This window comes from Lagenorhynchus albirostris, chromosome 18, assembly GCF_949774975.1.
Source record: "Lagenorhynchus albirostris chromosome 18, mLagAlb1.1, whole genome shotgun sequence".
NCBI lineage: Eukaryota > Metazoa > Chordata > Mammalia > Artiodactyla > Delphinidae > Lagenorhynchus > Lagenorhynchus albirostris.
In genome coordinates, this window is record NC_083112.1 from 46667625 (window position 1) to 46695621 (window position 27997).

Consider the following 27997-nt stretch of genomic DNA (forward strand, 5'->3'; position numbering starts at 1 on the left):
TAGCAGTACTTCAATCTGTTCCCTTTAATGTCCTCATGCAACCCCTCCTTTCCTCCATAATCTGATATATATGCAATTTAAAAGCCATTATTAATTGCCTCCTTATTTTATAAGTAACACGATGTGATGTTTAAAGGGCCATCTCTATTCTTTCTTTGAACCCTAATGCCTTATTTTCGGGGAGATATTTGAGCTGAAGGTCAAGGATGATGATCACACTTATTATCTGGTATTAAAAAAAAACTATTTTTCCAGTTAGATCAAAATATTCTACTTCACCTTCCTTCAACACCCAATTCCCAAACATTCACAGCTGTTCAAGAACCACTAATAAAATGCAGGAGGCTTTTTAACAGTACAGGAACACTTAGTATAAGTCAGGTAAATTAAAGGTGGCAAAGGAGATTAAATGCTGAAGTCCCTGACAGCTCCTGACTTCACTGTCTTGAAATCTAAAAACTGCCGTACCACACACTGACAGCTTTCAAGACTCAGAAAGAATAGACTGTTCCTTCTAAAAATGTTATATTTTCTCCATAGGAAAATTACAGTTTTTTTCTATCAATAGTAGATAATCAAATTACTTATGCAAAATTCATCTCCTCTTCAGTGAGCAGATGAGTGCTCCCTTTAAATGATCTTTACAGATCCCTCAAGTTGTTATCCTGTCACTATTTAAGTGATGGTTATTCAATCGAATTTTTCTGCATAAATAGTTCTGTTCAATCCAGAAAGGAAGTAGTATGATGGGACAGACACAGTCAACAGTTCAATAAAAATGCAAATTTCAAAAATTATTAAAATGTGCTTAGAAGTAACAAACTATCACACACTTCTTAGGTTTACAAGTGTTCCCTCAAGATTTTTTTTTTAAGGAAACCAATCTTTGAAGCTTTTTTTTTCTTGACTGTAGCTATTTTTGAAGCTTCTTCTTCTTTGTCTCTGGTTCACTAATGTCCATGTTTGAAGTATCAGTAGGAACGCTTATTCCTGGTATCTAAAGTAATGCAAATGGGAAAAATAGATGAGTAAAAGCGTAAAATAAGGAATAAATCTTTCTCATCTTCCCCTTCCCCACTGACGCTTTTAAGTTCAAAAAGATGCAGGGGTGGTAGGGGGAAGAAGGAGCAGATTTTCCACAGGATATATGTGTTGGTATGTATTTCACACACAAAGGAACAGTGGTTCAGAATGTAAAAGGCAGACATGATCTCAGCAGGTAGAAGCATGTCATTTGGGAAGGGTGGGTTTAACCAAAACGTTCAATTTATCCTAGCTGTGAGCCACTCTGTCAGGATCAGAGGCCTCAGGTGTGTCGGGGGCAGAGCCAAGGTTAAGAACCAATGTCTTAGGTGGAAACACACTTTAACTTGATCTTCAAAAGTGCGGATTTCAGAAAGAACTAGGCAGATCTCAGAACTCCACTTTTGGCCCCAAGGACCTCAGAAGAAGCCCAGATGCCTGGGTTCCCATGGCCTAAGGAAATCAGTGAGAAAATAGGATTTCCTATGCAGATATTTGTCTTCCACAATACTTACAGGATTCTATCCTTAAACAGGAATAACTTATGACTATATCACTCTCTTTCACAAAATACATACTGTTTATTCCACCACAACATGGACACTCTAAGTTTGGTCTTACCTGTGGTTCTACCAGGGACATTCGGATCTTCTGATGCTGAAGATTAGATGAGTCTAACATGATTTTCACTTTAACTTTATCAAATATATGAAACACTGTATCTTCTATTTTAAGTGATGGTATCTAAACAAAACACATTTTACTATTTTTAATTGCTTTCTTACACTTGAGGCTTGGTTCTAATTCTTTATAATTTATCTTCCATATTAATTTAAAAGTTTAAATTCTAAAATAACTTCAATATTTATTCAGTATCTAGGTGTTCAACATAACAAAAACCACTAATCTAACAAACTCATACATATGACCTAATTATGTGCAAACCTCCCCCTTTCATTAATGTGGTCCCAATATATATTCATTAACTGTAGGATTCTCACCCCTTTAATTAGCAAATTGTTGGTGTTATACAGGAGCACAAAGGTAATGTGGGCAGAATTTATTGTTCTGTAGTTCTACTAAGATTAGGGAAGTAGGGAGTGTGTCAGGTAAGAGACACTTGGAATTGGTTGAAAAAATTCCCTTCTTGGAGCTATAAACAGCCATTTATTCCTTTACTTTAATCCATTTGTCCACTAGGGACAAAGCATAATTCAAGTTTTCCTTAGAGGGGAAAACTTTTCATGGTATAAAAGAAAGAAATCAAGAAAAACTTTTGTATATGGCAAGAAACACTGAGCTGAGAAATAGTGAGTAAAACGATAAGCTTAGCTAGCATAAAGTTCGGTAGGGTACAAAAATAATTTTACCCTTTATAGGTACCATTTGCAACTGTCCCCCCTCCAAAAAAAGCCAAAATAAAAACATTAGAAATACTGTACCTCATCATCGTAAGTAAGCCGTGGCTTTGGTTTGTCCTTTTCTTCAAAAAACACTGTACCTTCTAATCCATACTTTGGAATTAACACCACAAGAGCATTCTTTCTCACAAATAGAATATAAGCTTCTTCACTTACTATTCCTTTGCTTTTGAAAAATAACTGTAAAAAAGCATACAACCTTATCAAGGATTGTCTTAAGATATTTTGAAGTTAACAAAAAAAAAAAATTCTGCAATTAAAAGTGAACGAAACTTCATTTCTAACATTAGTGATAGAAGGCAAATACCTGGGTATGAAAAGCCACAGATGCACGCTGAGCGTACTGTGCCATTTTGTGCCGAAAATTGAGATTTTTACATAATTCTGCAAGCTTGTGTTTGTTTGTCAACTCTGGGTAAGTGCAGTCAGCCCCGACAGCCACAGCCAATAACCGATGAACGATGATGTCTGCGTATCTAGATATATGAAGGAGAAATAAGAATCATGCTATGTTAGCATTAAAATGTCCTTTTAAAATTTGAAATCAACTGTTTTCTATCTCTAATTTCATAAGGAAAAAGTACCTTCGGATGGGTGAAGTAAAATGTGTGTATATTGGGGACGCTAAGCCATAGTGATGAAAATCAGTATCCATTCCAGAGCAGAAGTACACAGCTTGCATCATGCAGCGAGTTGCCAATATTCTTAACAGGGTGTTTAGATACGGGAAGGTAAGTGAATCAGCCCGGTCCAAAGAGTCAGCCAAAGCCTTGGCTGTATCAGTTTTAATTTCCAAATTCTGTGGATAAAAAAGAGGGGAAAACGCATCATATTAAACATTTTAAAATCACTACCAGCATGTCTTCAAAATATAACCAATCAGATTGAACAAATATGGTGGTTTTTGACCACATATTAAGTGTTTATATCTTTTATCCTAAACCTAGGAGAACTAAAAATAAAGTCATAAAAAGTAATGGCTGGTTTTTGCAACAGTAAACCTTAAATTTTTCTGAACGCATTTGAAGGTACTACAGTATCAACATTCTTAAGAAATTTCAAGGGGAAGAGAATATTGGGAGCAGTAGTGCTATCTCTCAAAGTCCAATCTGTACTTGCCTTATCTCTGTTGGGGCAGAAAAAAATCAAAGTAGATCTGGATATTTTTCAGCATATCTGGATTTTCTCTGCAGAGTTTCCCTCCATTCAAAGTAGAAGATCAGAGGCAAAATAAAACTGTATTGGTTACTACAGCTCAAAGTGCTGATACAGCAACTGGCTGCTTGTTTTACTTTGGGAGATGAGGCAAAAATACGTATATCTTCCTTCCTCTACCCAGGTCATAGAAAGAAATAGGACAGTAAGAGAAAATTCTCCAATTTACAGTACAATCCTTAGAGCAGAGGAGAAGCTGATTCTGTTCTGATGGATATGATAGGAGCAGGCCCACCATAAAGGTCTGAAAAATCAGAAATCAACGTCATCCTGTTAGAATAATACCCTGAAATCCAAGCCACAGTCACCCCAAGTGTAGGGATAATCATGCCTAAATAAGTCTACTAACCAGAGGCAGGGAGCATAAGGGGCTGAGGAAACGGGTGCCCTTTCTATGTTTTTCCTTTTTTCCACATATGCAAAAATGGACTTCTTTCTTAGGGACATGACATAAAGAGGGCTTAAGTGAGTTGAAGATAAAGAGAAAAAAAAAACTATCTGTTAAGTCTCTAAAGGTAGACAGTTTGGAGGAGGCATGAAATAATACAGGCATAAAAAACATGTGTAAAGGCACAGAGATATGGAAGAGCTTAATACGTTCAGGATATTATAAATAACTTAGTCTGGAATATCTGGCTTTAGTATAGGGCTCTCTTTATTTAAAGACATTAAAGGATTTTATTAAACAAATGATTTCAAGGTGCGAAGAGATGACCACACCCAAGTTAGATGACTTCTTTTTTTAATTGAAAGAACTACGGGCATATTTTTGCATCAGGAGACAACAAAATTTTTATGGAAATGTAAATATAGATTGTTCAGTGCAATGGCTGGATCACTACACAAATACAGATGCTTTTTCAAACTATGTGACCTTACCTTGGATTTAGCTGCCTTAACAAGAATTTCGTAATTTGATGGAGGAGGGGCAGGATGTTTTCGAAGCAGAGCATGCTCAGGAAATTCTTCGTGAATTTTTTTTGCAACAGAGATGTTGGCAAGTAACATAAATTCTTCCACCATGGAATTTGTTTCTCTGCCAATGGCAAAATCGTTAAATAAGGAAAAAGAATGAGACTTCTATATATCGTTCACAGGTTACCTTCTCTACCAAGAGATAATGAAAATTCCTATGTAAACATTCATGTGTGTATGCACATGTGTTTTTTTAAGAACTTAGTATCCCTTTCATTTCTCAGCTACTGTGCTAACGATCTCTTACTAGGCATCTACTCCATGAGTAAATCTCACGCTAGAAGAGACTTTACAAATGGCAATAAAAAACAGAAGCTTTGGGCTTCCCTGGTGGCGCAGTGGTTGAGAGTCCGCCTGCCGGTGCAGGGGACTACGGGTTCGTGCCCCGGACTGGGAAGATCCCACATGCCGCGGAGCGGCTGGGCCCGTAAGCCATGGCCGCTGAGCCTGTGCGTCCGGAGCCTGTGCTCCGCAACGGGAGAGGCCACAACAGTGAGAGGCCCGCGTACCGCCAAAAAAAAAAAAAAAAAACCAGAAGCTTTAGTAACTCTAGTAATATATAAAATCTAAATCATAAGCATTTTCACCTCTTTATACTGAGTACAAAGAGATTTTTATTCAATTATAAGTCCACAGAAATAAAGTTTTCTAAGAATTAAAAGCTATTTAGGTCATATCAATTTTGGCTTTAAAAAAATGAAAACTTTCACTAATAAACTTTCACCCCAAAACGAAGAGATATTTAAAATAGCTATTTTGGGTGCGTATTATGGCCCAGGCATTGTGCTATAAGTGCTATATACATTGCAATATGTGTGTGTGTATACATACACATATACACACATATGTATATATATATATATGGATATAGATATTAGTCCTGTTTTGCAGGTGAGAAAACTAAAGATGTGTAACATTATTCTCTTGCTCAAGATTAGAATTATCAGTAGAAACAGGATCTGAGCCCATATAATCTGACTTCAAAGCTCTTAACCAATGTGATATTGTTTTTCATTCTACATAGCCTATGTCCACTTAATATTTAGTTTAGTAAATGATCTGTGTTGTTTAATAGTGCTTTCTTTCTCCCAAGTTACTGAACATGCATTATTAATCTGTCATTCATGTTTCCATTTTTAACAACATCTTATAACTTCTTGACAAGATTCCTAAAATATATTAATTTTTTTTTTTTAATATTAGGAAGACCTCTAATTGTACCTTTAAAACTATGGGACAATCTCTTAGAAATGTGGTTTTTCTTCTTGGTAAGAAGAAATGGGTGATGTTCTGCTTTGGCAAAACTAGATTCAAGATCTTCCTCAAAAAAGCCCTTGGTATTGGGTTCACTGTTCCTGTTAACATTAGACTTATTTGCACAGAAATTCACCCAAAGGTATTTTTAAATTTTAGCTCTAATGCTATAACGCACACACTGGTCCTAACTAACAAACTTGAGAATATTCCCATTTTTAATCCTTGGTCATCTACTAGAAAAGTGTAAATGCATGATTAATTTCAGATCACCTTACATAACAGGCATGGAAAAGAGGCCTAACTCTGATTTAATCCAAAACAACCTTGCTCCCTAAATCTTAGCCCAAATCAATAAAACTGTAACAACAATACCTAACCTCTGACTATTCTTCGCAACACCCTATGAGGTAGGTACCATTACCAATCCTATTTTACTGACAAATAAATCGAGTCATAGAGAGGTCAAATAACTTGACCGGAGTCACTGGCAGAAGTGGGATCCAAATCTAGGCAGTCTGGCTTCAAAGCCCAGTGTTTGGCCACTATTCTACCCTATCACAGTATATTCTCTATTAAATACATAAGAAATTAATGAGGGTAATCTTCCTTTACTTACCATAGCTATTACTAGTCAAGTTCTAATATACCACACATTAAGACAAACCAAACTGGCAGTTTTCCTTTTATAATATTTATCTTATAAATAAGATACATAGGTTTTATATAAAAAAGACTAGAAAGTGAAATCATTTACTTTTCTCTATATTTCATAAGTAAAAAAAACTCTGTAGAAATCATAACCCTACTAAAAATAGATATTTGGGGTACAAATATGTTTTATTAATATATATACTAGATATTACCTTAAAATCAAAATCTTATCTACTACCCATCAAAAAAATTGCATACCTAAGTTCCTTGGTCTGCAGATCTATAGGATCATGAGTTTCACTGTCCATGTGGAATCGAACTTCTGGAGAAGAAAGAGTCAAAGCCCTAAATAAGATAAAGAGGTGAATCAGTCATGTGAGCAGTAACAGATGTAATTCTGGAAGTGATTCTTTTAAAACAGAAAATGATTAGAGCAAGTGCATAACAGTTTTTCTTATGAAAGCTTTATGAACATCTGCTAAGTTTTATGTTCCATTTTCACGGATAGCCTAATATTTTACAGCTCTAAAATGCATTTAAAAAGGGAGGACAGTAGCAACACAACAAAATGAGTCCTTGTGTTTCTCAGGATTTGAATGACTTCTGTACCGAAACTGAGTTTTTACTTAGCTACAAGAGTTTGTAATCAGTTTTATAAATAAAGAAGGTAATCAATAGTATTTTATTTACTATAGGAAACAATGTATTAGGGTGAGGGATGGTGGAGAGAGGCAAAAGGGAAGCTGCCATGGGTAGATCAGTAACATCAGAAGATCCCCAGTTCGAAAGTATCTTCCACATACACTCAACCAAGGAGAGGAGACAAACTACAACTAATGTCACAAACACTAATGGCTATTAATATCTGAGTGCTGTGGGTCAGAGAGTGCACTAGGCTAAGTGCTTTACATGCACAGTTCATTTAATGATTTGGCAAGTTCTCCTTTGAAAAGTAAATTCCCACAAGGCAAGGCAAGTATAATGTTTCTACACACCTTGATGCTATTTTCATCAGGTCAGCTCCAAATCAACCTAAAACTAAGAATTTTAATGAGGCTGGGTAACTTTGGACAATCACAAAAAAGGGAAAAAGATGATTTGGGGCAAGTTAAGTGGGATTCCAAGTCCTTTTTCCCCTTGACTCTTCACCTTTATTAGAAGAACTACAGAAGAAATACTAGAGAGGGAATCCCGACAAATATTCCTTTCTTTCCATGCATAAGTTACAATAAGGTTCTAAACCACAATTAATCTGTGTTAATCTATACATCTTGACCTAAAGAGCAAGGTATACTAATCACATTTTGATCACTTTTTCTTCACAGAACATTTAAAACGTGACATTTATTCTTTAACATAGACATATGATAAATATAATTTAAGACACAACACATCCTTTAAGAAGGTGAAAGACACCAATTTTTTTTTACTGATTCCTTTCTCTATTCATCCTAAGACTGAGAAGACTCGATGATATGTTTTACCAGTAGATGACTATCTATCAATACTTACAAAACTAGAAGTACAGTGTTCAAGTTAACGAAATATCTTTCCTGTCCTAATTAGCGGAAGCTGTTACAGATGCAAATTTACATCTCTTACTTTAAAACTGCCAAAATAAATACAGTTTCAATTTGTTTTATTCACTTTGCTTTTACAACAAACTTTCTTCTGATGCCTGGCATACTGAAAACCTTCAATAAACGAATACTTGATGAAAAATGTGTTGTTTTGTATTACAAAAGAAATCTAACTATACTCCTCTTATTTACATCTTAAGGACAAACTTGAGCAATAATTTCATTGGGTTTTACTACATCCAAATTATCCTTATATAGTTCCAAGTTTCAGGAGAAAATTCCCAGAAAACTGAAGTGTGAGTAGAGGTAGGGTTGGCTCAGCATAAATGCCTAGAACAACACTGTCCAATGGAACTTTCTGCAGGGATGGAAATGTTCTCAATCCACCTTGTCCAACATGGTAGCCACTAGCCAAATGTGGCTACTGAGGACTTGAAATATGGCTAGTGTGACTCAGGAACTGAATTTTTTATTTTAATTTTAATGAATTTTAATTTAAATAGGCACATCTTATGAAAACAGCACAGATCTAGAGTTTGCACTCCCCAACAAAAACACTTTTAGTAACTACTTGTGACCCTACCCTAGATGGGCACAGGAACCCAGAGACCAACATATGAAAGGCTCAAGAACCTGCTTTACTCTGACAGTTGATGTTTTTCAAGAATCAAATTTCTTCTAACTATTTCAACAAGTTTGGGTACTTGGATACTCCTTAAAACTCCTCTGCAGTTTGGCAAATGCCATGATATAACAGCTAAAAGTTGTAAACCTGCCGCTAGCAATCAGATCTTTGGTAAGACTGCTTCTAGGTAACTCTTAATCATTTAAAAAATGAAGGTGTTGGGGGCTTCCCTGGTGGCACAGTGGTTGAGAATCTGCCTGCCAATGCAGGGGACACGGGTTCGAGCCCTGGTCTGGGAAGATCCCACATGCCGCGGAGCAACTAGACCCGAGAGCCACAACTACTGAGCCTGCGCGTCTGGAGCCTGTGCTCCGCAACGAGAGAGGCCGCGACAGTGAGAGGCCTGTGCACCGCGATGAAGAGTGGCCCCCACTCGCCGCAACTAGAGAAAGCCCTCGCACAGAAACAAAGACCCAACACAGCCAAAAATAATAAATAAATACATAAATAAAAATTAAAAAAAAAAAAACGTTAAAAAAAAATGAAGGTGTTGGATTAAACAACCTCTAAAATCTCTTCCAACTCTAAGTGCAAGAAGGACTTCATCTATATTTATTTTAATATCTGAAAACCAATGTTCAATCTTGAAACTCATTTCTAATTAAAATCAGGAATGATCCAAATAGAACAGTCTTAAGACAATCTTGCCTTCCTAGAATTTCTTCAAGATCTTTAACTCAAACATATCAAGATCTTTGACACAACAGAACTCTTGAACAAACCAGAATCAAGTCCAGAATCAAGCTGCTAATATTTAAAAAGGTATCTAGAAGAAACGGAATGTTTCTACTTAAGAGCCCCTATTCAGCCTATTAAATAATTCATCACTGTCCATGATAAAACACTTTAAAGAGTTCACAAGTTAGCTTAATGCCAGGATAGGTGAATTAAGACAAATCTTAATAACTATTTTTGAAATGTACCCATTTTCAATTCTTCCTTTTTTCAAAATTTTAGCTAGTTTATTTAGTCCACGGAGACTAGTAGTAATACTATCATTCATGGTTGCTGAATCAATTCTCATCTGAGCTTCAGCATATGTAAGGGAAGCCTAAAAAAGAAACCATATGTTAATACAATGCTTATAAAAACTGGCTTACTATGTTCTCATATTTCCACTATATAAAATCCATGATTTCAGAAAACCTAAAATCAATAACAAAAGAAGAGATTCCTATCTATAATATTTATACTCCACACCTATGATTTCTGGTTCATTTACTCTTATCTGATGCATTACACAACATAAGCGAACTTATGTTAAAACAAAATAAAATGGTAGAATGGTTAGTAAATAGTTTAAACTATTTACTCATAGTTCAGTTAATGTATAAATACTTAGGTAATGTTAAAATAAAATAAAAGGAAGGTTAGATTCTCTGATAATGACTGTAAAGTGAAATCCTTCCCGGAGAACCAATACTGCCTTACTCACAGCAAATAATTAATAAAATTGTAATAGTCTAGACATTGTGTTTTATAGGAAATCTACTAAATACCCAAAATTAGGTATTTAACCTAAGAATCGGAAAAATCATAGTAGAAAACATTAATTTCCAATTACAATACAAATAGTACCTCTGTTCCTATTTCCCTCCTTATGTAAAACACCATTTTTTAGCTTTTTTTTTTCTAAGCAGCTTTTTGAGTAAAAATCAGGAATAGTACAAGAGAGTTAGGTGATGCAGACCAGGTCAGATTCTTGGGAGAACCAACTTATCTATTAGGGGATAAGAGTTCCCCATCTAAAAATGTTTTCTGTTATATGCTTACTAATTTTTTTTTTCATATAATTTTGTTACACTGACCAAGTCTAGGAGAATTATAAACTCATCCTATTTAAAAATACTAATCTAGGAAAATTTAAATCATTCCCACATTACTATCTGTCAGTTTAACATTGCTTTCTTTCCAATCACTAGCTGATTAGAAAAGAATGATGTCAAAGGGAGAGAAAAAGCCGGCAAACTTGGAAAACAGATCATTGGAAGAAAAGTGGTTTGGCAAACATCAGAGGTAGATTCAGGGCAAAATGAGAACACAAGGGAATCTGGGGAAAAGTATTAAAAAAAGGAGAAGAATGAGAAACATAATCTGGCTCCGTTCTGTGTGAACATCGAGCTCAGGCTAGTCCTACTGGAATTCAACCATGATTTATCACATTATTTCAGTGAGAAAGTGTGAGGAACAAGGAGACGGTGTACATGCCATCTTTTAAAATACTAACCAGTTATAAACTGGGACAACTTCAAACACTGGAGTTTCTGAGTTAGGGCTAAAAGAAACCTACTTGGTCTCCTCAAGTATATAGGCTTGGTAAGTTTCTGAATACAGGAATAAACTCATTTCTAAATAACAGCAAAAATTAAGCAAGTAACTGAAAACAACTAGAGTTTGCTGCAACACTGGGGAAAAACTTCTTCTTATTATTAATAAGCCTAACTTTTTCAAAACAATCTAGAACATTGTTAAAAGCACCAAAGATGTTAAACATGAAGTAGTAACCATGAAACCAACCTTTGAATTAATGACACTTTTGGTAAACCTTGTTTTTAAGATTTCTGCATTGTGATTCATTTCCCAAATACATGAAAATGCCAACCTATGAGGAAAAATAGATGGTATCTGTTAATGGGAATCAGTTATAGAAGTAAATACTATGTTTTTATGAAGAAATGTGATAAGTACCTGTCAACGTTAGATCTTAGGGAACATAAGTTAGAGCTAAGCAACTCTGGAACCATGTCAATCCTCTGGAACAAATAAAATAGAGTTGTGGATTACCGAGCTGTCTCCACATGTTTTTTGAGGTTCTACTCTCAAATATCAATAGCATTGAACTTACAAGGGGGAAAAAAAGGCCTTTGTGAAAAGAAGTGAGAAAATGTGAAATAAAAAGTCTATTTCTAGAAAAGTAGTTACACACAATTTTTACAAGAGGGAAGCAATGAAAGAAAACTGGATTTCATGTCAGTCGGTCTAAGTTTAAGTTCTCTACACTACCCACCTAGCTGTGCTCTGAAACTTTGAAATCTCTGGTCTGTACAATACGTTTGTACCAGATAACAGACACAGGCCCTAATAGCTCTACGACTGGACCTTCCTCCAATACTTCACACAAACTACATGGTGTTTTCAACATTCTAAAAAAAGAGAAACACTAAAATTTTATGGAAAAAAGCTACACAGAAGAACTTTGACAATGAATTTACCACAGACTAAGCTTAACTTTCCCTTCTACTTTCACAATTTTTCTCTGTAAGTTTATGGGAGCATACTTAATGAAGAATAAATGGTAAATTGTGACAGAACAGACTCGACTTAACTATATATAAGAAACAGAAAATATATTAATTACCCACCAATAATAAGTTAAATGCTACACAACAATTTATATCAACTACGTCTACTTGTTATTTGGGTCACTCAATAACAAAACACATTGCAATATTTTCACTGATTTAAGGCCATCTTATTCTATGTATGTCTTTTAGCTAATTCATGTACTATTCCAGACTGTTCAAGAATCCAAAAGTGCCCATGATTTTGACAAACTGCACAATTAACAAAGTAGTATTTCATATTTCACTATATACTGAGGCTGTCCTCTTCTCAGGAAATACCTCAGATGGTTTTATTATTAAGAATAAAACAGATGATGGAAATGATGTATCAAAATTCCACTCTAAATTTAATATATTTACCTTTTCACAAAGATACACAGTTGTTCCCCTTCTAGCTGATTCTTGATCCAATGCATTTCCTGGTCTAATAAAATAGCTAACATCAGCAATATGAACACCAACCTTAAAAAGATAAAAAGGATGTCAACATGCTTAATTGGGTAAATGTACTAATGGAGTTCTAATGAGAAGAAATACGGCCAAAAGGAAAAAGGACCTTAGTCACAGTTACCATTTCAATTTTTTACATGTCCATTAGTCTCTGCAGCTACAACTGACTCTACTTGACATAAATAACTCACAAACAAATTCTACAATAGGTCAAAAGAAAATTAACTCAAGACCAGAACTATATTTGGATAGAACGTCATTATAATTATGAATACCTCCAAATTTCCATTTTCAAGTTCTCTACAATGGAGAGCATCATCTATATCAGTACATCCTGGGGGGTCCACACTACAAACACACAGATGTCTCAGGTCTTCTCTGTTTTTCATGTCCTAGAAGATGCCACATTATTAAGAAAGAAAAAACTATTTTGGTGGTACAGATGTAACACAAGCTCTTATGCAATCAACAATATCTATAAATTAAAAAAAAACAGCTTTATTTCTTAATTATAACTGCACATCATGATTTATAACTTGTGAACTCTTCATCTTAGGAAAATTTGACATAAGCTAATGTCTGTCCCCTAGAAAAGTCTGTCTTTCAGTAAAGCAAATGATTTCCATGATACCTAAGAGTTCTGTACCAAACTAAATGCAGGGGAGGAGGGAACTACGGTTTCTACATATTTTAAAAAAACACATACAGAAATCAAACAAAATTAGTAGCTCAGATACAGTGATTCACTAAGAATTCTTTTCAACATACCTTCTCAGTGATGCTCCAGGGCATCTTTGGTAGAAGGCTAAGAACAGCCTGTGAGAAAGGCTGATGGGGAACATCATGCTCAAGTAACAAAACTTCCGTTTCAGTCTCTTTGTCTCCGACTTCACCTAAATTTTTTACAAAGTGCCCCTAAAACCAAAAGATATTATTAGAAAGGTGTATTTTACAGCTTTTTGTTTGGCAATTTATATTTTACTATCACATTAAATCCCTGAACATTTACATATCACTTTAGTATTTCTAAATGTTCTCCACACTTCTTAAAAATGACAACTAGGTAAATTAAAGCTAAAAATGACAAAGACTTCTCAAATGATTTATGGGGGAGACTTCCCAAGGGCCTGGTTCTCATATAAAAAGGTGTCTGTTTATTTTCTATTATTTTTCAAGTTTAAAATGTGCTTCAAATATCCTATCTTCCAAATTTGTTTATTTACAATCTACTTAGGTCTCAAATGCTGTTTTTGTAGTAGCTGTCACCAAAAGTTATTTGTTAGGAAGTCTGAGTAAAAGTCACCAAATGATTCACATTGGAATTTCCTAAAATTAATTTTCAGCTTGGACGTACACTTACCAGGTAACTGTGAAATACTTCTAGATCTCAGTATGTATTTTATACAAAAGCAGATTCTATTTTCAGTAAAAGAAGCAACTTTATTCCCAAAGTTTTAATTAAATATTCTAAAATAAAATGATTAATTCAAGCTTACATTTGGATATCTGGAATTTCTGGGCCAACCATCAATAGCAACAATAATTCTCTGCCCTTCTAATGTAGAGGCCTGTCTGGTTTCTATCCGAATTCTAGGGATTCTCTTATCAGCAGGAGTAAAGAGATGTCTTCTTGACTAGAGAAAATTAGGAAAAAAGATTTTACACATACAAAAAAGGCTGGGGATGGGGGCAAGGTGAGTGAGGGCTGTAAGTTCTATTCAATGTATTTCATTTTCTATTACATAGCAACATGCTCTTTACTCACCTCTTTAATATCAGACTTGGAAAGCATGCCACAATATGGTCTCCAGTTCCTTCTTATTATTCCAACAACTCTACCTGTAGGCTTTAACATTTTTTCACTTACAGCAGTCTTAAGCTGAGATGTAAAAATAAAAGTAAAAATCTTCAGTTATCTTTCCTGTAAGGATAATGAGACAATTTCCCTTCAAAATTAGAACACAGGTACTTTCTCAGGCAGTAAATTATGACATAAAACTAAGGAATTTTGATGCTTCAAAATTCTAGGCAAGAGCATGCCAAACAAAACTACAAAAACAGTTCCATAGTAAAGCACTACAAAAAAACAAAAGTAACTGAATAAATATGTCAGAACTGGACTCTGCAGTTTTAATATGAAGATTTACTGACTTGCATACATGTGCGTGCACACACACACACACATGCACAGGTCTGGTAATTAAAAGACTAGGATTTTAGTACTAGTTTTCAATAATTAGCTGAGTGGCATTCATTAATTCATTAAAAAAGAGATGTATCTTTAAAGGTTCGTCCTTATCCAAAATATAAACCCAAACAAATAATAGTTTTTATTAGAAACAGCAGAAGAACCTTATGGTATTTCACCTCTAACACTCTCTTATGGCCTGGACTCTGCAAAGATAATGTTATAGTAAGACTCCAGAGTAGTGAATATAATTCATATAAAGAGAACTACTACTAATGTTGTGTGAATTCCAACTAATTGTATTATTGTTGTAATTCTAAAATGGGAAAATAAATAGGTCATATCAGGTAGACTTTAGGTCAAAAGAAACACCTGAAAGCACTCTCTTCATAATAAATATGGTAATAGAGAAGGAATTATTAAACAGACCTATTTGTAAGGGCCCAGAAGTACATCTCTTATGCTGAGGGAACTTTAACATTACATAAAGGCATTTCAGAAAATTTTAAATTTTTATTTACTTAAACCTCACTAATTCAGCCAGACCGTACACCTGAATGTCAGAATTCAAGTTTCATACTCAAGTCTTTTTGTATTTAAACCTTTGTTTTATTTGAGCAAAAGAAGACATTAATTTAAAAGCAGACTACTTAGAGGAAAAGAAATCAACTATGTGTATGACATATATTATTAAACTGACAGAACTATAATTTTATTCATTATACCTAGCGAATAAAATAAATATTAATAAAATAAATCTGAAAGCAATGAAACTTGTTTAATTTTTTCCAAAGACAATACATTAACAACTTATTCAAAGCTACACAGACAAAAAAATAAAACTTTCTTGGTTTCATACAATGCATTCTCTCTCCTCTTCTTTCTCCATATCATCTTCATTTTGACCTTCGTCAAGTAAAACCACAGAAGATGGTGCTACCCACTGATTCTTCGGAAGAAGCTCCACAGCCACAATATCTTCATGAATAGCTCGGTTTAAATTTTTAAGTCCTTGTAAGATTATCTGTGTGAAACAGCAAATGACACGTGCCCAGGTATTTTCAAAGGCAATATAATAATGGGAAGGTTGCCTACAGAAGTTTAGATATATTCTGATGTCTCTATGTTTCTATTTCCCCTCCTTTATATATTTTCTTCCTTTATAGTGAGGCCCTTTACTCTGCCCTCTTAATTTCTCAATAGCAAATAGAAAAAACATGGTCAGAAAATATGGGTTGTGTTCATGGCTCTACCATAACTCTTACATTAGTACCACAATTTCTTAATCTCTCTAAATCTCAGGGTCCTGATTGGTAAAACAAAAAAGAGAGTACCTACTCTTACAGGCAGAGTTGAAAATATATGAAATGCAGCATTCAAAGCAATGAGATGAGTACCTGCCCAATAGTGAGCACCCCAAAACAACTGCTATTTGCTTTAAAGTGTGTGAAGCTCTCCAGAGCAATTATACATTATGTAAATAGTATTTCCCACAATAGATCATAATACAGAAAATAAAGGTACCATAGTGGGGTTTTTTATTGATTAGATTTTTATTCTCTTAAAAGTGGGTTAATAGTTCTTTTCCTCAATAAGCAGTTTTTTGAAAAAGTGATTAATTCTACTAGTATCTACGACCTTTCACATAACTTTCTTCAAGCTGATAAATTGGGAGGATAAAGCAAACTTAACTTCTTGTACAAAAATGTTAAACACTTGTGAAAAAAAAAGAACAGAAAACATTTTAGTGTAAAAGGAATTTATGTACACACTTGCCTCTTTATTGTCTTCAGTGTCACCATGAACCCATACTGTAGCTTCTAAGTAATTTTCCCTGCTAGCTCTAAATGTCCCTTGAAGGTATGCACCAGATTTTATGCCTTGTTGTAGCTTACTTAATGGAAGATGCTCTGAAAATATTATTTTTCCACTATCTATTTCATTCTGTGAAATAAACAAACCAAGAGATATAGTTAGTAGTGAGTCTTTTGTATGCTCCATATACAACTATTAACACCATCAGGTATTTTTTAAAACAACCATCACATTATGGTATATACCACTGTATGAATTTGAATGAACATAGCACAGTAAGAAAAAAAAGCTTTCTATTCTTAGAAATACACAAACATTTCCATTTCATTATATTTAGGTGTCAGCTACAGATGCAGAACACTAAGAAACTCTGTGTACCCCCCTACCCCTACCCAGGCCTCCTGGAATGAAGGTGTGTAGTTAGGTGATCAAGTGAGCGGGTAGGTATATAAAGGGTAATGGAAAGCCTCAACTGCATGAAAAGACTGTGGTTCCTGAAAGCACAAGAAAAGCTATTTTTATTTGGATTATTTTAAACAGCTAAGGATGTTAGATAGAGGTAGGCTGGCGTCTACTGTAGATCCACCACAACACCTTCCAGGATTCTCTAAGACCTCAACATCCACAATCCTGACTGCTTGGCTCCTTTAGTTTTCTTCATTTCCTAAATTCCCTACCTTCTGAGGAGATCACTTTACACCTTCTTTTTTCCTGCTTAACTCTCCAAGTTCCTTGTCTTCCTTCCTCACTCTCAGATGAAGGACCTCAATCTCCACACTGAGAATCAGAAGCAGTCACTTGAGACCTACTTCACCTCCCTACCACTGAATCTGCTCACCTATGTGAGCATCTCCTCTCCTCTATTCAACAACTTTGTCCTATAATTACTTTCTCTCTCTGGAATCAAATTTCCCCCCTCTCTACTATAACATCCTCACCATCATATAAACAAATATAACCTATTTTTAAAAAATATGGACCTATTAAATACTATGATCCATTAAATAAATTAATGATATGGTCTATTAAAATACATTAATTAACTGATTATTTCCTCATAGCCCCAATCTATCACCAAGTCCTAAAATCAACAAAATATTTGTATCAACAAAATATACCCAATATCTGATCTACTTCTCACCACCTTAACTGCTGCTACCGTGATCCAATTTTCTGTCTTGTCTCCCAGGGGTACTAAAATATCCTCCTAACTGGAGGACCTTGCTTCTAATCTATTCTCCTTAGAGCAGCCAAAATGGATATTACTACTCTCCTGCTCAACAGCTGTCTAGCACTCATGGGCTAAAATCCAGTTTTTTTTCCATGACTCACTACACCCTAAATGATCTGGTCTCTACCTACATTTCTGACTTCATCCCTAACATTTTCTCCCTTGCTCACTCCATCCAGCCACACTTTTAGCTATTTCTTGATCTTGCCAACTTATTCTAACCTCAGAGACTTTGAACTTACTGTTCCTTCTGCATGAAATGCTCTTCCCCTAGTTAATGTTAATACATGGTTAACTCCCTTACATAAAGTAGCTAAAATGTCTCTGTTTCAAAGCAATTTGCTTTGTTAACATCCCTCCTAGCTCAGCTTAGACATTACTTCTATCAGGAAGCCTTGACATCCCAAATCGGGGTTAGATGCCCTTGCTAAGTTCAGTCAATTCTCCTATAATGTTTGTTTTGAAAACACAAATGTGTTCCAATGCAATTGATATATTAAAAAATACCAGGTGACAACATAGGAGCACCTCAATACATGAGGCAAATGATAACAGCCATAAAAGAGGAAATCGACAGTAACACAACCATAGTAGGTGACTTTAACACCCCACTTTCACCAGTGGACAGATCTTCCAAAATGAAAATAAATAAGGAAACACAAGCTTTAAATGATACATTAAACAAGATGGACTTAATTGATATTTATAGGACATTCCATCCAAAAACAACAAAATACACTTTCTTCTGAAATGTTCATGGATCATTCTCCAGGATAGACCATATCTTGGGTCACAACTCAAGCTTTGGTAAACGTAAGAAAATTGAAATCGTATCAAGTATCTTTTCCGACAACACTATGAGACTAGATATCAATTACAGGAAAAAAATCTGTCAAAACTACAAACACATGGAGGCTAAACAATATGCTACTAAATAACCAAGAGATCACTGAAGAAATCAAAGAGGAAATCAAAAATACCTAGCAACAAATGACAATGAAAACACGACAACCCAAAACCTATGGGATGAGCAAAAGCAATTCTAAGACAGAAGTTTATAGCAATACAATCCTACCTCAAGAAACAAGAAAAATCACAAATAAAAAACCTAACCTTACACCTAAAGGAATTAGAGGAAAAGAACAAAAACAACCCAAAGTTAGCAGAAGGAAAGAAATCATAAAGATCAGATCAGAAATAAATGAAAAAGAAATGAAGGAAACAGTAGCAAAGATCAATAAAACTAAAAGCTGGTTCTTTGAGAAGATAAACAAAATTGATAAACCATTAGCCAGACTCATCAAGAAAAACAGGGAGAAGACTCAAATCAATAGAATTAGAAATGAAAAAGAAGCAGCAACAACTGACACGGCAGAAATACAAAGGATCATGAGAGATTACAACAAGTAACTATATGCCAATAAAGTACACAACCTGGAAGAAATGGACAAATTCTTAGAAAAGCACAACCTTCCAAGACTGACCAGGAAATAGAAAACACAAACAGACCAATCACAAGCACTGAAATTGAGACTGTGATTAAAAACCTTCCAACAAACAAAACCCAGGACCAGATGGCTTCACAGGCAAACTCTATCAAACATTTAGAGAAGAGCTAACACCTATCCTTCTCAAACTCTTCCAAAATATAGCACAGGGAGGAACACTCCCAAACTCATTCTATGAAGCCACCATCACCCTGATACCAAAATCAGACAAAGATGTCACAAAGAAAGAAAACTACAGGCCAATATCACTGGTGAACATAGATGCAAAATCCTCAACAAAACACTAGCAAACAGAATCCAACAACATATTAAAAGGATCATACACCATGATCAAGTGGGGTTTACCCCAGGAATGCAAGGATTCACTGTTGGCAGATGACATGATACTATACATAGAGAATCCTAAAGATGCTACCAGAAAACTACTAGAGCTAATCAATGAATTTGGTAAAGTAGCAGGATACAAAATTAATGCACAGAAATCTCTTGCATTCCTATACACTAATGATGAAAAATCTGAAAGAGAATTTAAGGAAACACTCCCTTTTACCACTGCAACAAAAAGAATAAAATACCTAGGAATAAACCTACCTAAGGAGACAAAGACCTGTATGCAGAAAACTATAACACACTGATGAAAGAAATTAAAGATGATACAAATAGATGGAGAGATACACCATGTTCTTGCATTGGAAGAGTCAACATTGTGAAAGTGACTATACTACCCAAAGCAATCTACAGATTCAATGCAATCCCTATAAAACTACCAATGGCATTTTTCACAGAACTAGAACAAAAAATTTCACAATTTGTATAGAAACACAAAAGACCACCAAAAACCAAAGCAATCTTGAGAATGAAAAACGGAGCTGGAGGAATCAGGCTCCCTGACTTCAGACTATACTACAAAGCTTCAGTAATCAAGATAGTATGGTACTGGAACAAAACCAGAAATATAGATCAGTGGAACTGGATAGAAAGTCCAGAGATAAACCCATGCACATGTGGTCACCTTATTTTTTTAATTTTTTTTTGTGGTGCACGGGCCTCTCCCGTTGCGGAGCAGAGGCTCCGGACGCACAGGCTCAGCGGCCATGGCTCACGGGCCTAGCCGCTCCGGGGCATGTGGGATCTTCCTGGACTGGGGCACAAACCCGTGTCCCCTGCATCGGCAGGCGGACTCTCAACCACTGCGCCACCAGGGAAGCCCGTGGTCACCTTATTTTTGATTTAGGAGGCAAGAATATACTATGGAGAAAAGATAGCCTCTACAATAAGTGATGTTGGAAAAACTGGACAGCTACATGTAAAAGAATGAAATTAGAACACTCCCTAACACCATACACAAAAATAAGCTCAAAATGGATTAAAGACCTAAATGTAAGGCCAGACACTATCAAAGTCTTAGAAGAAAACATAAGCAGAACACTCTATGACATAAATCACAGCAAGATCCTTTTTGACCCACCTCCTAGAGAAATGGAAATAAAAAGAAAAATAAACAAATGGGACCTAATTAAATTTAAAAGCTTTTGCACAGCAAAGGAAACCATAAACAAGACCAAAAGACAACCCTCAGAATGAGAGAAAATATTTGCAAATGAAGCAAGTGACAAAGGATTAATCTCCAAAATTTACAAGCAGCTCAAGCAGCTCAATATCAAAAAAACAAACTATGCAATCCAAACATGGGCAGAAGACCTAAAAAGACATTTCTCCAAAGAAGATGTACAGATTGCCAATGAACACATGAAAGAATGCTCAACACCAGTAATTATTAGAGAAATGCAAATCAAGACTACAATGAGGTATCACCTCACACCGGTCAGAATGGCCATCATCAAAAAATCTACAAACAATAAATGCTGGAGAGGGTGTGGAGAAAAGGGAACTCTCTTGCACTGTTGGTGGGAATGTAAATTGATACAGCCACTATGGAGAACAGTACGGAGGTTCCTCAAAAAACTAAACATAGAACTACCATATGACCCAGCAATCCCACTACTGGGCATGTACCCTGAGAAAACCATAATTCAAAGAGTCATGTACCACAATGTTCACTGCAGCTCTATTTACAATAGCCAGGACATGGAAGCAACCTAAGTGTCCATCGACAGATGAATGGATAAAGAAGATGTGGCACATATATACAATGGAATATTACTCAGCCATAAAAGGAAACGAAATTGAGTTATTTGTAGTGAGGTGGTTGTACCTAGAGTCTGTCATACAGAGTGAAGTAAGTCAGAAAGAAAAACAAACACCGTATGCTAACACATATATATGCAATCTAAAAAAGAAAAAATAGTGATCAAGAACCTAGGGGCAGGACAGGAATAAAGATGCAGATGTAGAGAATGGACTTGAGGACACAGGGAGGGGGAAGGGTAAACTGGGATGAAGTGAGAGAGTAGCAGTGACATATATACACTACCAAATGTAAAATAGATAGTGGGAAGTAGCTGCAGAGCACAGAGAGATCAGCTCAGTGCTCTGTGACCACCTAGAGGGGTGGGGTAGGGAGGGTGGGAGAGAGACGCAAGAGGGAGGAGATATGGGGATATATGTATATGTATGGCTGATTCACTTTGTTATAAAGCAGAAACTAACACACCATTGTAAAGCAATTATACTTCAATAAAGATGTTAAAAAAAAAATACCAGGTGATTGCAGAAAACTGCACCTAGCTGAACCAAGCTGAATCCACACGCGCACACACAAACACACTCTCAAACATCTATCAGTTACTTCAGATCACTGTGTTTTACGAGCCACAGCACTTCATCTGGTGTAACAGCTTTCTGTTCAAATTTAGATAACCCTCTTTTCACCGCTTCATGAAGTTTCTGAGTGTTTCCCTAACCACATTTTCCCTAAGCTCTGTGGGTTTCATTATATAATTTTGCATGGCACAGTGACTTTGAGGAACACACATGTGTTACAATAGAGTCAACTGTAATTTCACCATATCCTACACTAACCCTACCACAGTGCATAATCAAATACTGTGAATCACCAATGTTGGATTACTCCTTGTTTCTTCTTCTAGACCAAAACAACTATGTGATAAAGGGAGTGTTCTTTTTGTGATCTCCAGTATGGTAGTCACTAGGCACAAGTAGCTCCTGGTTGCTTGAAAGTTGACTAGTACAACTGAGAAACTGAAGTTTTAACCTGAATTAAATTTAAACAGCCGCATGCAACTAGTGGCTACTCATTAGACAGGATAATCCTAAATCTGTATTCTAAAAATCAAGCCCAGCTTTTATTTTCTCACTTCCATTTAGTTTTGTAAAGTAGCTGGTTGAAGACAAGCAGGGATGGAGAAAATGCTGTAAAGACTGGATGTATGTATAATGTTATATTACATAAAACCTATTTTTATATCAATAGTATCTACCATTTACATTTACCATAGCTGTTTGCCAGGCACTGAGATAAGAATTTTATGAACACAACTGTTATCACCTCATTCAACCCTAATAACAACACTATGAAGTCATTATTGCTAAGCACACTTTACATACAAGGAAATATTGGCTCACAAAGTTTAATGGTTCCCTCTCAAGTCCACTATGGCAGTGATCCCTTTTCTCATCCCTCTGCCTCTAATCTTGCCCTTGATACAATGCATCATCTTACAAATCGAAATTGGAGTAGTCTCCCAAATAAGTAACAATTCTGGTCCTTCTCCTCTGTTCCTCCTAGACACACTCTCATCCACCTTTAATGTCTTTTAGCCTGACAATATAAGGTAGGGAGCCCAGAATCCTATCTGCTAACTTCTCTTCATAGAAGCCTTTTAGGGAGACCTTTACAAGACAGTTTAAAAATTACTAACAGAATAAATTGTTAAGTCCACACTATCTGGCCCCTTGCCTTCCTGTTCTACCTCTTATGACTCCCTCCCTCCTCCTATGGAATTGATGCTACAACTGTATGCTCTCTCTGCAGTGCCCACCACTTCTTTGTCAAATACCTACTCATCACAAGCCAGCCATGAATTCCTTCATTTATTAATCAAACAGATAGTGTCACCTTGTGCCAGGCCCTACTCGGGTTGCTGAGGATATATCAGTAAAGAGCGCTATTTGAGAAAGTCAAGTCTTTAGGACATTTTGATAAGAAGTCTATTAGAGCCACTCTTGTTTATAACCCAACTCCTATTCCAATTCCAGCTTACCCACTGATATTCCAATTTTTAAATTTGGTAACTATGAGCCTAACATCCGGAAGTGGATACATTAATAATTTCACTTTTCAAAAACAAAATAAAACAAACTCAAACATACCCCTTCTTCAGACAAACAAGCAAGACGATCTATGAGTTCGGGGTTAGCAGTTAGGCTTTTTACATATTCTTCACCTGAAAAATAAGTTTTTTGTTCTTGATAAATTCAAATGTGTTTTTTTTTCCTCCTTAGATATGTTTTTTCCCCTTCTTTTGTTTGTGACAGTACATATGTCAATTTTTTTTGGTGGGGGGGAAGCCCTCTGTTGACGTGGTCACGCCCAAAGGCAGTGGGTCAAGTATATCTATAAGCTTTCATTGCTAAGCCAATTCCAAGTCTTGATAGGGAAATTAATAGCCACTGGTGGTACAACTCACTTAGCTTAGAAATGCTGAGAAATAAAAAAAAACACAAAAATATCACATTAAGTTATATAGGACTATGAAAATACCAAATGGTCAAATGAACATCTGATTATGGGCCTGATGATAGTTTTTACATGCATTTGCAAACATGAACTAACAGTCCAGTCTCCATGGAGACTTACAAGTGAAAGCTGGTATCCCTTCTTCTATGGCTTTCTCTTTGTTTTTCCTGTCATTGGTTATGAAGATAACTCGCAGCTGATTCTCTGCCGACATTTTCTTCAAATGTTCATTGTACCACTTTGCTGCTACTCGAATGGCTCTATCATTCCTGTCATTAGAAGTTTCTCCCTGTAATTGTTCTACATAAGTTTCTCTAAGTGTAATAGAAAGGGAAAAAAAAGAAACAAATGGAAAACAACAGAATCAAGCACATGTAAAAAGTCTTAGGACATAAATGCTTAATAATTACTAAACTTAACGTCAATGGTACATCTTTTTCTCTTGAATGTATTCACATTTATAACTCAGAGTGGAAACAAATAAGATCCCTCTAGTCACGTTTTTAAGACAACAACTTACTTGGAAAAGAAGAAAATCACATTAATGGAGCAATAAAAAAGACTAAAATAAATTTTTTTCACCAAAAGACAAATTCAAGATCAGAATTTCTACTTGAGGTTGGGACATTAAAAAAGTAATAGTCTGTTGGAAAAAAACTATACTAAAACTTTGCAGGTCTGATAATGAGATTTCATTCAAACTGTAGATTAACAGGAATTCCTAAAAGCTATTGATTGTATGATTAGATGATTTGTGATGATATGATTAATGTATAGTTATTAAATACATAATGCACATAAATTATCCATGGTAAACCCTGAATAAATGACAAACACCATCTAGGGACTGAAAGACCAGATACAGATATGATTGTATATTCCTTCTAAGTCTATCCACTCTGAGCTATCAAATGTCAGCATACTTATTTCTTTAAATCTGTTCTTTGAAGCTAAATTTAAGTACAATAACAAAATTCAGCACAACAACTTCTACCTACTTCTTAAAAATTATAGGCTCAATTTTAGAATTCTGTACTTATTTATATGGTTTTCAGAATTATTTTATTATTCACCATTAAATAAACCTGATAATGCTTTTAAGTTTATCAAAGACACTCATAAATTTTTGAATTGGTTTTAGCATGACTGAGCAACAACCTGACATGAGATTTGCTCGAGTGTCTTAATTCTTCCTGTCAACCCCAGTATTGCTAAGCTCTATTCACTGCACTTAAGCTAACAAAATTGCTAACCTTGGATTAAAAATCCAATGATCATGCTCCACAGACACTAGGTCTTTAAGCGCTGAAAAACAGTGAAGTTTCTGTTTCTGGATTTCGAGAGGAGACAGAAATAAGAAGTCTACAGGTGCTTTACTGATGTTCTTTACAACAACAGTATTTAAGTGTGGGATATAAGAATAAAGAAGAGAGGGCTTCCCTGGTAGCACAGTGGTTGAGAGTTCGCCTGCCAATGCAGGGGACACAGGTTCGTGCCCCGGTCTGGGAAGATGCCACATGCCGCGGAATGGCTGGGCCCGTGAGCCATGGCCGCTGAGCCTGCGTGTCCGGAGCCTGTGCTCCGCAACAGGAGCGGCCACAACAGTGAGAGGCCCGCGTACCACAAAAAAAAAAAAAGAACAAAGAAGAGAAATTTGAGAAATTAAATATTTTTAATTTGCATATTCCAGTGGGATTTCATTATTACATCTACTGTCTAATCTAGCAGTTCTCAACCAGGGAGTGATTTTCCCCGCCAGGGGACATTTCACAATGTCTGGAGACATTCTAGGTTGTTACAGCTCGGTGGATCGGTGGGGAAGGGGAGGTCTGTTACTGGCATCTAGTGCATATAGGCCAGGGATGCGGCTAAACATCCTACAATTCCTAAGACAGCCTTCCCATAACAAAGAATTATCCAGTCCAATATGTCAATAGTGCCAACATTGAGAAACTCTGATCTAATAAAAGTAAATTAGGGACGTCCCTGGTGGCGCAGTGGTTAAGAATCCGCTTGCCAAGGCAGGGGACACGGGTTCGAGCCCTGGTCCAGGAAGATCCCACATGCCGCAGAGCAACTAAGCCTGTGTGCCACAACTCCTGAGCCTGCGCTCTGGAGCCCACGTGCCACAACTACTGAAGCCCTTGTGCCTAGAGCCTGTGCTCCTCAACAAGAGAAGCCACTGCAATAAGAAGCCCGCGCACCACAAGGAAGAGTAGCCCCTGCTCACCGCAACTAGAGAAAGCCCGTGCGCAGCAATGAAGACCCAATGCAGCAAAAAATAAATAAAATAAATTTATAAGGAAAAAAAAGTAAGCTAGGACTCATCATAAATTATTTCTGTAACATAAGGAACAGGCAATATCTTATTTTCTAAGATCACACATTAAGTTCAAACAAAGGTCTTGAATCTGAAACATAAAGAATTCTATTTCTTAACCTTATTGTCGTCAATATGATCTGTTATAAGGTATTAGTTTAACTGTTAAGAGCCCATTAAGAATATATCTGCTTTATATTTTTAAAGCTTTTCTTCACAAACTCCTATATTTTATTAACCTTTGTTGGTTATTCGCTTAATATGGTATACCAGGAACCTAGGCAAATCTCGTCTTCCAAAATCCTATTGCTCGACTCATGCTAAAACCAATTCAAAATGAAAACATTTTGGAAATTAAAGTACCTACCATAGCCGAGGAGCCAGGAGACTTTGGTTCTGGGTTTGACCCAATCAATGCCTATGTGACCTTAGCAAGGTTTGTAAACTCTGTAAGAACCAAATATTACTCTCAGAAGTATGAAACCTATGGTGTATCTTCTGACGATGTCACAGATTACCGCCAGGAACTCTCCCCCCAGTTTAGCTAATTCTATAGTTTTCTGATAATTGACATAATTTCCCCCCTACCTATGGTGCTCGTTAGTAAATGTATAGAAATGCTTCTCCTGGTTATTAGTCACATCTCGGATTCGTTTATATACCGGAGCACTCCGATTTCTCACTTCTTGGAGAACTGTTTGTAGCACAATGACATTCCTGATGGCAGGGTCCTCAAGGACATCAATCTTTTAAATAAATAAACAAATAAATAAATAAACGAAGTGTTAATTTTTCTCTGTTCATTCATAAATTGCTTCTGTTGAACGTGAAACTCTGCCGGTTAAAAAAAAAACACTAACCGTACATTAAATAAGGAGCTATTTTGCAACAGAAAACCCTTCAGGTCCATTAAAAAAGTACACATGTAAATAGGCTAATTACAAAACTTTGCAGAATTAACTTCATTAATAAAGTAATACGTTGGCCCACATAGCTTTCGTTCGTAGGCACTTACAAGCTGCCTGGGGGTCGCAGGCTGGAGGCCACAGAAGCCCAGGTCCCCGACCTCCAGACATTAAAATCTAAGGCAGAAGAGACACCAGGAGTTAGAAAATTGACGTATTTAAAATTCCTATAACTCCAAGAACTCAAAAAAAAAATCCAAAACAAAACAGTACATGGAAAAGAACCTCGGCCTGGGGGGGCAGGAGGCATAGGTCCTGACGGGGTTTGCCTCTCCCTAAGTACGTGATGTTGCCCAAGACGCTCCTCCTTGGGCATCAGTCTCCCTATCTCCCTTTCTCCCGGTGGCGCCGCTGTGCCCGCGGTTCGCCCGCCTACCGGCGCACCTGGTGGAGCAGCACGTTGGTGTCAGGCAGCAAGTAGTGCGGCTGCGGGCAGAGGCTGCTAACCCGATCCAGGGGCTGCGGCTCGAGGACCGGCCCCTCGTGCGCACTTCCGCACGCCGCGCATCCAGACGCACCGCAGCCTATGTCGTCTCGCAAGTAGTGCTCGCGCACGATCTTCATCACGCCGCCCGCCCGCGTCTTTTTTAAGAAAGTCCTGGACTTGAGCATCTTGCCTCGCGGCTTGGAATCCCGACCTCAACAGTTCTCTTCCGGCGGAAAATGTCAAGCTTGGAACCCTGTCGCACAACTACACTTTACCCAGAGG

The 27997-nt window shown here is 36.4% G+C and overlaps 1 protein-coding gene across 4 annotated transcripts; it reads right to left on the reverse strand.

Annotated features, from left to right (window-relative positions):
* On the reverse strand, positions 1-27982 carry DIS3 (DIS3 homolog, exosome endoribonuclease and 3'-5' exoribonuclease). 4 transcript variants are annotated; one of them, XM_060129613.1, is made up of 21 exons: positions 27673-27982; positions 26912-27069; positions 24124-24317; positions 23637-23710; positions 16566-16733; positions 15649-15813; positions 14367-14480; positions 14098-14235; positions 13370-13516; positions 12877-12993; positions 12512-12613; positions 11496-11560; positions 11325-11409; positions 9731-9858; positions 6801-6887; positions 4539-4695; positions 3029-3243; positions 2752-2920; positions 2466-2624; positions 1645-1767; positions 1-997 (listed from the first exon to the last, which is right to left on the reverse strand). In XM_060129613.1, the coding sequence occupies exons 1-21, from the start codon at positions 27898-27900 to the stop codon at positions 914-916; spliced, it is 2877 nt and encodes a 958-aa protein (XP_059985596.1). In that variant the 5' UTR covers positions 27901-27982; the 3' UTR covers positions 1-913. The 4 variants fall into 4 exon arrangements, with proteins under 4 accessions (XP_059985596.1, XP_059985599.1, XP_059985598.1 ...); XM_060129616.1 differs by lacking the exon at positions 27673-27982 and adding an exon at positions 27339-27388; XM_060129615.1 differs by lacking the exon at positions 27673-27982 and adding an exon at positions 26691-26770 and having other exon boundaries at positions 26912-27032.
* Between the last annotated feature and the right edge of the window lie 15 nt (positions 27983-27997).

What these genes read in the sequence shown, in the direction of transcription:
- DIS3 (XM_060129613.1), bottom strand. Translation starts at nt 27,900, where the DNA reads ATGCTCAAGTCCAGGACTTTCTTAAAAAAGACGCGGGCGGGCGGCGTG. An exon ending in CTAAGATCTAACGTTGACAG is followed by an intron (nt 11,410 to 11,495) that starts GTACTTATCACA and finishes TTTTCCTCATAG; the next exon opens with GTTGGCATTTTCATGTATTT. An exon ending in GGCTTACTTACGATGATGAG is followed by an intron (nt 1,768 to 2,465) that starts GTACAGTATTTC and finishes TGTTTTGTTTAG; the next exon opens with ATACCATCACTTAAAATAGA.